The sequence below is a fragment of the Coregonus lavaretus genome, assembly GCF_964263955.1.
Source record: "Coregonus lavaretus genome assembly, contig: HAP1_SCAFFOLD_1138, whole genome shotgun sequence".
Classification (NCBI taxonomy): Eukaryota; Metazoa; Chordata; class Actinopteri; order Salmoniformes; family Salmonidae; genus Coregonus; species Coregonus lavaretus.
In genome coordinates this window covers 123,335-134,237 of record NW_028156382.1, presented here as the reverse complement: position 1 = coordinate 134,237, position 10,903 = coordinate 123,335, and the positions used below count along the sequence as shown (strand labels likewise).

General features: G+C 45.9%; 1 protein-coding gene across 1 annotated transcript; it reads left to right on the top strand.

Annotated features, from left to right (window-relative positions):
- Positions 1 to 4,955: 4,955 nt before the first annotated feature.
- On the top strand, positions 4,956 to 10,203 carry LOC311126418 (C-type natriuretic peptide 2-like; the record flags this gene model as incomplete). The annotated part of the gene is made up of 2 exons (XM_084200422.1): positions 4,956 to 5,081; positions 9,907 to 10,203. The coding sequence occupies 2 exons, from the start codon at positions 4,956 to 4,958 to the stop codon at positions 10,201 to 10,203; spliced, it is 423 nt and encodes a 140-aa protein (XP_084056548.1).
- Between the last annotated feature and the right edge of the window lie 700 nt (positions 10,204 to 10,903).

Below are 10,903 nucleotides of genomic sequence, written 5' to 3'. Positions count from 1 at the left end.
TCACCCCCTGGACAGGACACTAGTCTATCTCCTATAGTATATCACCCCCTGGACACTAGTCTATCTCCTATAGTATATCACCCCCTAGACAGGACACTAGTCTATCTCCTATATTATATCACCCCCTGGACAGGACACTAGTCTATCTCCTATAGTATATCACCCCCTGGACACTAGTCTATCTCCTATAGTATATCACCCCCTGGACACTAGTCTATCTCCTATAGTATATCACCCCCTGGACACTAGTCTATCTCCTATAGTATATCACCCCCTGGACACTAGTCTATCTCCTATAGTATATCACCCCCTGGACAGGACACTAGTCTATCTCCTATAGTATATCACCCCCTGGACACTAGTCTATCTCCTATAGTATATCACCCCCTGGACAGGACACTAGTCTATCTCCTATAGTATATCACCCCCTGGACACTAGTCTATCTCCTATAGTATATCACCCCCTGGACACTAGTCTCTCTCCTATAGTATATCACCCCCTGGACAGGACACTAGTCTATCTCCTATAGTATATCACCCCCTGGACACTAGTCTATCTCCTATAGTATATCACCCCCTGGACAGGACACTAGTCTATCTCCTATAGTATATCACCCCCTGGACACTAGTCTATCTCCTATAGTATATCACCCCCTGGACACAAGTATATCTCCTATAGTATATCACCCCCTGGACAGGACACTAGTCTATCTCTTATAGTATATCACCCCCTGGACACTAGTCTATCTCCTATAGTATATCACCCCCTGGACAGGACACTAGTCTATCTCCTATAGTATATCACCCCCTGGACAGGACACTAGTCTATCTCCTATAGTATATCACCCCCTGGACACTAGTCTATCTCCTATAGTATATCACCCCCTGGACACTAGTGTATCTCCTATAGTATATCACCCCCTGGACACTAGTCTATCTCCTATAGTATATCACCCCCTGGACACTAGTCTATCTCCTATAGTATATCACCCCCTGGACAGGACACTAGTCTATCTCCTATAGTATATCACCCCCTGGACACTAGTCTATCTCCTATAGTATATCACCCCCTGGACACTAGTGTATCTCCTATAGTATATCACCCCCTGGACACTAGTCTATCTCCTATAGTATATCACCCCCTGGACACTAGTCTATCTCCTATAGTATATCACCCCCTGGACAGGACACTAGTCTATCTCCTATAGTATATCACCCCCTGGACAGGACACTAGTCTATCTCCTATAGTATATCACCCCCTGGACAGGACACTAGTCTATTTCCTATAGTATATCACCCCCTGGACAGGACACTAGTCTATCTCCTATAGTATATCACCCCCTGGACACTAGTCTATCTCCTATAGTATATCACCCCCTGGACAGGACACTAGTCTATCTCCTATAGTATATCACCCCCTGGACACTAGTCTATCTCCTATAGTATATCAACCCCTGGACACTAGTCTATCTCCTATAGTATATCACCCCCTGGACAGGACACTAGTCTATCTCCTATAGTATATCACCCCCTGGACACTAGTCTATCTCCTATAGTATATCAACCCCTGGACACTAGTCTATCTCCTATAGTATATCACCCCCTGGACAGGACACTAGTCTATCTCCTATTGTATATCACCCCCTGGACAGGACACTAGTCTATCTCCTATAGTATATCACCCCCTGGACACTAGTCTCTCTCCTATAGTATATCACCCCCTGGACAGGACACTAGTCTATCTCCTATAGTATATCACCCCCTGGACACTAGTCTCTCTCCTATAGTATATCACCCCCTGGACAGGACACTAGTATTTCTCATGTCTGTAGTGAGGCAGCTTGATGTACAGGACACCATCTGGACAGGACACTAGTCTATCTCCTGTTTCTGTAGTGAGGCATCTTGATGTACAGGACACCCCCTGGACAGGACACTAGTCTATCTCCTGTTTCTGTAGTGAGACATCTGGATCTACAAGAACAACCCCTGGACAGGACACTAGACACCAACAGTACAAATGGACCATATGTGGGGTAAAGTCACTATATCCAAGATTTCTCAGTGTTTGTGTCACACAAAGAGGAGGATGTAGTCTAGGTAACAGTGGTGACCTGTCAACAGCCCATAATGTAAAGAGAAGGATGTAGTCTAGGTAACAGTGGTGACCTGTCAACAAATCAAATCAAATCAAATCAAATCAAATTTTAATGGTCACATGCGCCGAATACAACAGGTGCAGACATTACAGTGAAATGCTTACTTACAGCCCTTAACCAACAGTGCATTTATTTTAAACAAAAAAAGTAAGAATAAAACAACAACAAAAAAAGTGTTGAGAAAAAAAGAGCAGAAGTAAAATAAAGTGACAGTAGGGAGGCTATATATACAGTAAAATAAAGTGACAGTAGGGAGGCTATATATACAGGGGGGTACCGTTGCAGAGTCAATGTGCGGGGGCACCGGCTAGTTGAGGTAGTTGAGGTAATATGTACGTGTGGGTAGAGTTAAAGTGACTATGCATAAATACTTACTTAACAGAGTAGCAGCAGCGTAAAAAGGATGGGGTGGGGGGGCAGTGCAAATAGTCCGGGTAGCCATGATTAGCTGTTCAGGAGTCTTATGGCTTGGGGGTAGAAGCTGTTGAGAAGTCTTTTGGACCTAGACTTGGCACTCCGGTACCGCTTGCCGTGCGGTAGCAGAGAGAACAGTCTATGACTAGGGTGGCTGGAGTCTTTGACAATTTTGAGGGCCTTCCTCTGACACCGCCTGGTATAGAGGTCCTGGATGGCAGGGAGCTTTGCCCCAGTGATGTACTGGGCCGTACGCACTACCCTCTGTAGTGCCTTGCGGTCAGAGGCCAAGCAGTTGCCATACCAGGCGGTGATGCAACCAGTCAGGATGCTCTCGATGGTGCAGCTGTAGAATTTTTTGAGGATCTGAGGACCCATGCCAAATCTTTTTAGTCTCCTGAGGGGGAATAGGCTTTGTCGTGCCCTCTTCACGACTGTCTTGGTGTGTTTGGACCATGATAGTTCGTTGGTGATGTGGACACCAAGGAACTTGAAGCTCTCAACCTGTTCCACTACAGCCCCGTCGATGAGAATGGGGGCGTGCTCAGTCCTCTTTTTTTTCCTGTAGTCCACAATCATCTCCTTTGTCTTGGTCACGTTGAGGGAGAGGTTGTTGTCCTGGCACCACACGGCCAGATCTCTGACCTCCTCCCTATAGGCTGTCTCATCGTTGTCGGTGATCAGGCCTACCACTGTTGTGTCGTCGGCAAACTTAATGATGGTGTTGGAGTCGTGCCTGGCCATGCAGTCATGGGTGAACAGAGAGTACAGGAGGGGACTGAGCACGCACCCCTGAGGGGCCCCCGTGTTGAGGATCAGTGTGGCAGATGTGTTGTTACCTACCCTTACCACCTGGGGGCGGCCCGTCAGGAAGTCCAGGATCCAGTTGCAGAGGGAGGTGTTTAGTCCCAGGATCCTTAGCTTAGTGATGAGCTTAGAGGGCACTATGGTGTTGAATGCTGAGCTGTAGTCAATGAATAGCATTCTCACGTAGGTGTTCCTCTTGTCCAGGTGGGAAAGGGCAGTGTGGAGTGCGATAGAGATTGCATCATCTGTGGATCTGTTGGGGCGGTATGCAAATTGGAGTGGGTCTAGGGTTTCTGGGATTATGCTGTTGATGTGAGCCATGACCAGTCTTTCAAAGCACTTCATGGCTACAGACGTCAGTGCTACGGGTCGGTAGTCATTTAGGCAGGTTATCTTAGAGTTCTTGGGCACGGGGACTATGGTGGTCTGCTTGAAACATGTTGGTATTACAGACTCAGTCAGGGACATGTTGAAAATGTCAGTGAAGACACTTGCCAGTTGGTCAGCACATGCTCGGAGTACACGTCCTGGTAATCCGTCTGGCCCTGCGGCCTTGTGAATGTTGACCTGCTTAAAAGTCTTACTCACATCGGCTACGGAGAGCGTGATCACATAGTCGTCCGGAACAGCTGGTGCTCTCATGCATGCTTCAGTGTTGCTTGCCTCGAAGCGAGCATAGAAGTGGTTTAGCTCGTCTGGTAGGCTTGTGTCACTGGGCAGCTCGCGGCTGTGCTTCCCTTTGTAGTCTGTAATAGTTTTCAAGCCCTGCCACATCCGACGAGCGTCAGAGCCAGTGTAGTATGATTCAATCTTAGACCTGTATTGACTCTTTGCCTGTTTGATGGTTCGTCGGAGGTCATAGCGGGATTTCTTATAAGCGTCCGGGTTAGAGTCCCGTTCCTTGAAAGCGGCAGCTCTACCCTTTAGCTCAGTGCGGATGTTTCCTGTAATCCATGGCTTCTGGTTGGGGTATGTACGTACGGTCACTGTGGGGACGACATCATCAACAGCCCATAATGTGAAGAGAAGGATGTAGGCTAGGTAACGGTGGTGACCTGTCAACAGCCCATAATGTAAAGAGAAGGATGTAGGCTAGGTAACGGTGGTGACCTGTCAACAGCCCATAATGTAAAGAGAAGGATGTAGGCTAGGTAACGGTGGTGACCTGTCAACAGCCCATAATGTAAAGAGAAGGATGTAGTCTAGGTAACAGTGGTGAGGTGGTGTGTTGTGTCGTTTAGGGGTTCCCCGTCTCCAGGGGTAACGCAGCAGAATGTGTGACATCACAGCGTTCTACTTTATAACGTCTCTCTCGCTCGATTCACATTCAGACACATCCTGACTCTACAGGATAAAGAAGAGAGCTGAGACAAACCAAGTAACAACCTAAAAACAACATTAAAGGAACCTTAAAAACAACTTTAAAACAACTTTCAGGAAACAATAACCGGTTGGATTACAACTTGAAGAGACAAGGAAGTATTTTTCCTACGTATTCCACTCTTGAAGATAGAACAATATCATTATTTATTTGGACCTTTTTTTAGTAGTTTTATTTTTCTTCTCAAACAAAGATGGCTGCTTCATCTTGTTCTTCCTCCCTTGCTCCTCTTGTCCTCCTCATAGTCCTCTCCTCTCTATCACTGAGTGTGGAGTCCCGACCCTCGCCCCAAACATCACCTCGGAAACATGACACACAGGTAAGTGAGGTGCCTTAATCATCACCACCTTCATCATCACCGTCTTCATAAAGAGGAACTCTGTGACGCTTTGTGAAGACGGACTCAGGGAATATGTAACATAGTTGTGTTAACTTATACTGTGTCATGTTGGTTCAAGGCCAAACAACACAACAGGACCTTAATAGAGCTGAGAGGGAGAGAGAGAGAGAGAGAGAGAGAGAGAGAGAGAGAGAGAGAGAGAGAGAGAGAGAGAGAGAGAGAGAGAGAGAGAGAGAGAGAGAGAGAGAGAGAGAGAGAGCGAGAGAGAGAGAGGTAGAGAGAGAGAGAGAGAAAGAGAGAGAGAGAGAGAGAGAGAGAGAGAGAGAGAGAGAGAGAAAGAGAGAGAGAGAGAGAGAGAGAGAGAGAGAGAGAGAGAGAGAGAGAGAGAGAGAGAGCGAGCGAGAGAGAGAGAGGTAGAGAGAGACAGAGAGAGAGAGAGAGAGAGTCATACTTGAGTAAAAGTAAAGATACCTTAATAGAAAATGACTCAAGTAAAAGTGAAAGTCACCCAATAAAATACTACTTGAGTAAAAGTTTAAAAGTATTTGGTTTGAAATATACTTAAGTATCAAAAGTCAATGTAATTACTAAAATATAGTTAAGTATCAAAAGTCAAAGTATAAATAATTTGAAATTCCTTATATTAAGCAAACCAGATGGCACCATTTACAGAGATGGGCCTGCTAGCTACAGATACCTTTAAGAAAAGGATCAGAAAACCAGTATCTGGTGTGACCACCATTTGCCTCATGCAGCGCAACACTTCTCCTTCGCATAGAGTTGATCAGGATGTTGATTGTGGCCTGCAGAATGTTTTCCCACACGTCGATCCAGAGAATCCCAAACATAATCAATGGGTGACATGTCTGGTGAGTATGCAGGCCACGGATGAACTGGGACATTTTCAGCTTCCAGGAATTGTGTACAGATCTTTGAGATATGGGGCCATGCATTATCATGCTGAAACATGAGGTGATGGCAGCAGATGAATGGCACGACTATGGGCCTCAGGATATCGTCACGGTATCTCTGTGCATTCAAATTACCATCGATAAAATGCAATTGTGTTCGTTGTCCGTAGCTTATGCCTGCCTGCCTGCCTGCCTGCCTGCCTGCCTGCCCATACCATAACCCCACCGCCACCATGGGGCACTCTGTTCACAACGTTGACATCAGCAAACCGCTCACCCACACGATGCCATACATGTGGTCTGCGGTTGTGACGCCATACTGCCAAATTCTCTAAAACGACATTGGAGGCGGCTTATGGTAGAGAAATTAACATTCAATTCTCTGGGAACAGCTCTGGTGGACATTCCTGCAGTCAGCATGCCAACAGCATGCTTCCTCAAAACTTAAGACATCTGTGGCATTGTGTTGTGAGACAAAACTGCACATTTTAGAGTGGCCTTTTATTGTCTCCAGCACAAGGTGCACCTGTGTAATGATCATGCTGTTTAATCAGCTTCTTGATATGCCACACCTGTCAAGTGGATTATCTTGGCAAAGGAGAAATGCTCACTAACAGAGAGAAATAAGCTTTTTGTGCATAAGGAACATTTCTAGGATATTTTATTTCAACTCATGAAACATGGGACCAACACTTTACAAAACTATTCTGAAATTCTACTTATGAATGTAATTTAGAATGTTCGCATGAATAGAAAAAGTGTGATTTATCAAACAATCCTGCCAGTGTTATATACACACAAGTAGAACATTACCATTGATAAATACCAATTGTTCTCAGTTTCCCTGCTCGTGCACGACCTTGGCCATTTGCATTGTGAAAAGCCCCTAATTAACCATACAGTGGCGGAAAAAAGTATTTAGTCAGCCACCAATTGTGCAAGTTCTCCCACTTAAAAAGATGAGAGAGGCCTGTAATTTTCATCAAAGGTACACGTCAACTATGACAGACAAAATGAGGAAAAAAATTCCAGAAAATCACATTGTAGGATTTTTTATGAATTTATTTGCAAATGATGGTGGAAAATAAGTATTTGGTCAATAACAAAAGTTTCTCAATACTTTGTTATATACCCTTTGTTGGCAATGACACAGGTCAAACGTTTTCTGTAAGTCTTCACAAGGTTTTCACACACTGTTGCTTGTATTTTGGCCCATTCCTCCATGCAGATCTCCTCTAGAGCAGTGATGTTTTGGGGCTGTCGCTGGGCAACACAGACTTTCAACTCCCTCCAAAGATTTCCTATGGGGTTGAGATCTGGAGACTGGCTAGGCCACTCCAGGACCTTGAAATGCTTCTTACGAAGCCACTCCTTCGTTGCCCGGGCGGTGTGTTTGGGATCATTGTCATGCTGAAAGACCCAGCCACGTTTAATCTTCAATGCCCTTGCTTATGGAAGGAGGTTTTCACTCAAAATCTCACGATACATGGCCCCATTCATTCTTTTCTTTACACGGATCAGTCGTCCTGGTCCCTTTGCAGAAAAACAGCCCCAAAGCATGATGTTTCCACCCCCATGCTTCACAGTAGGTATGGTGTTCTTTGGATGCCACTCAGCATTCTTTGTCCTCCAAACACAACGAGTTGAGTTTTTACCAAAAAGTTCTATTTTGGTTTCATCTGACCATATGACATTCTCCCAATCCTCTTCTGGATCATCCAAATGCACTCTAGCAAACTTCAGACGGGCCTGGACATGTACTGGCTTAAGCAGGGGGACACGTCTCGCACTGCAGGATTTGAGTCCCTGGCGGCGTAGTGTGTTACTGATGGTAGGCTTTGTTACTTTGGTCCCAGCTCTCTGCAGGTCATTCACTAGGTCCCCCCGTGTGGTTCTGGGATTTTTGCTCACCCACGGGGTGAGATCTTGCGTGGAGCCCCAGATCGAGGGAGATTATCAGTGGTCTTGTATGTCTTCAATTTCCTAATAATTGCTCCCACCGTTGATTTCTTCAAACCAAGCTGCTTACCTATTGCAGATTCAGTCTTCCCAGCCTGGTGCAGGTCTACAATTTTGTTTCTGGTGTCCTTTGACAGCTCTTTGGTCTTGGCCACAGTGGAGTTTGGAGTGTGACTGTTTGAGGTTGTGGACAGGTGTCTTTTATACTGATAACAAGTTCAAACAGGTGCCATTAATACAGGTAATGAGTGGAGGACAGAGGAGCCTTCTCATTTTGTCTGTCATAGTTGACGTGTACCTATGATGAAAATTACAGGCCTCTCTCATCTTTTTAAGTGGGAGAACTTGCACAATTGGTGGCTGACTAAATACTTTTTTCCCCCACTGTATATGGTCAAAATCATCCCTTTAAATCCTGTGGTAAATCAATCAAAAAAAGCAAAAAAAGCTACGGAAAACAACTTTTCCGAGACTGAAATAGAGGCGCTAGTGTCAGAGATTGAAACCAAAAGGTTTTATTTGGTTCAGTAAAAATAAAAACATACTGTAGCTACAAAGAGACCATTAAGACAATTAGTCTCTTTAGCAACGGCAAATATACTTCAAATGAGTAGGCAACACTCACCAATAAGCCATCCATCCTCACCAGCTGCCTCCTGTAGGACAACATGATGTTCTGCAGAATGAAGCCATCCATCCTCACCAGCTCCCTCCTGTAGGCTTATAGGACAACTGCAGAATGAACGAGTCGTGAGTTCCACCTGGTCACCTGGTCACCTGGTCACCACATGCAGCAGTCTTTTGATCATCACAACCTATCACCTGCACATTAAGAGCCTTTTCTGTTCACATAGTTGAACTCGTTTTGGGATGGTGATTTTATGGCCACGTGGGTGCCGTCTGTTGCTCTGTTCGTATTCAGGAACCCAATGATGGTATCATGGCAAAGAAACCCCTCTTGACTTCAACCTGTTGTGCGATGGTGTATGGAAATTGTATGTAACTGTTTGTTTTGCTGATGATTGCATCCAAAACATCAACTCATTGAGGGCTGTGAGACGCCGGTAGTCAAGCTCCCGCTGAAAAGTGCCCGTTGCCAAAAACCCGAGGGTGGATAGCACGTTGATGTGCACCTGAATGTCATGGGTTTGCCTTTAAAGTAGGTCTCAAATCCTCACAAAGTCCTACAATGGAAATGATACTGGATCTCATGGGCCAGTCTGTACGTTCTGCAAGAAAGTCGCACCTGTCTCTAAAAACACGCTCTCTGTGAAATGCGGCATGTGCCAAATCTTCCAACAGAGCAAGATCAGCCATCTCTCATTGGATTTCCCATTATCTCAGTCTTTTATAGGATTTACACAATGGTTTACCTTTCACACATACAGTACCTCTGATTTAACAAATTACTGTACTTTATATGGATTATTATCGTGACAAATGCACTGATGTAGTCAAATTATATGATAAAGCCTGTCAAGATATGTTGCATGAATTCACAATGGAAATAGAAAAATTTTGCCCTCAGAACAGCTTCAATTCGTCGGGGCAAAAGCGTTCCACAGGGATGCTGGCCCATGTTGATACACACAGGAAACTGTTGAGCTTTAAAAACCCAGCAGCGCTGCAGTGCTTGACACACTCAAACCGGTGCGCCTGGCTTCCATGTTTCAGACACAGAGAGAAGTGTTGTTTTGGACTGGGTGTGAGGGTGTAGCATCAACAGTGAAGATCTCTCTCCCCTCCCTGTTCCTCCCCGCTCCCTGTTCCTCCCCCCTCCCCTCCTCCTCTCTCCCCCCACCCCTCTCCTCTCTCTTTCTCTCCTCCCCGCTCCTCTCTCTCTCTCTCCTCCCCCCTCCTCTCTCTCTCTCCTCCACTCCCCTCCTCTCTCTCTCTCCTCCCCCCTCCTCTCTCTCTCTCCTCTCCCCCTCCAGGTACTAGATAATCTCTTCAGCGCTCAACTCCGCTCTCTGATCCTCAACCAACCAGACGTCACCTTTGAAGGTTCCACTTCTGACCCTGCTCCTTCCTACCACCATCCCTCCCAGGGATTGGCTGGTCGCAGCATGGGGGCGGGCCAGGGGGCGGGGCCTGTGGTCCCCAGGTTGTTCCTAGACTTTCTGCGCCAACAGAGGATGTTCCGTGGGCGGAGCAGGAAGAGCGCCACCGCCAGGGGATGCTTCGGCATGAAGGTGGACCGCATCGGATCTATCAGCGGCCTGGGATGCTGATTGGACAACCACCAGTGGCCTTGTGTTCTGATTGGCTACCTTTCACCCCACTACTTCCTGTGTGTGTCAAAGACAGAGGGAATGCTGGGAGATCTCTCTCACTGACAGTCAGACGGATGGATGGAACATTCCCAACCCTTGATATCTAACCCCTGAACTATGAACTGTGATCCTGTGTGACTGTAGAGGTCATCTCCCTGACCCCACGTGACCTTTAGGTGTTCTGAGGCTCCATGTGGGAACAAATACTAATGACCTTTGACCTCCAACCCCTGGCTCTGTTACAGCCAGTACAACTAACTCTGGTGTGTGTGTCGCCTGTGTGTGTGTTTATAATGTATGTGTGTGTATAATGTGTGTGTGTGTGTATAATGTGTGTGTGTGTATAATGTGTGTGTGTGTTTATAATGTGTGTGTGTGTGTGTATAATGTGTGTGTGTGTGTGTATAATGTGTTTGTGTGTGTATAATGTGTGTGTGTGTGTATAATGTGTGTGTGTGTATAATGTGTGTGTGTGTGTGTGTGTGTATAATGTGTGTGTGTGTGTATAATGTGTGTGTGTGTGTATAATGTGTGTGTGTGTGTGTGTGTGTGTGTGTGTATAATGTGTGTGTGTGTGTATAATGTGTGTGTGTGTATAATGTGTGTGTGTGTGTCGCCTGTGTGTGTGTGTGTGTGTGTGTGTGTGTGTGTATAATGT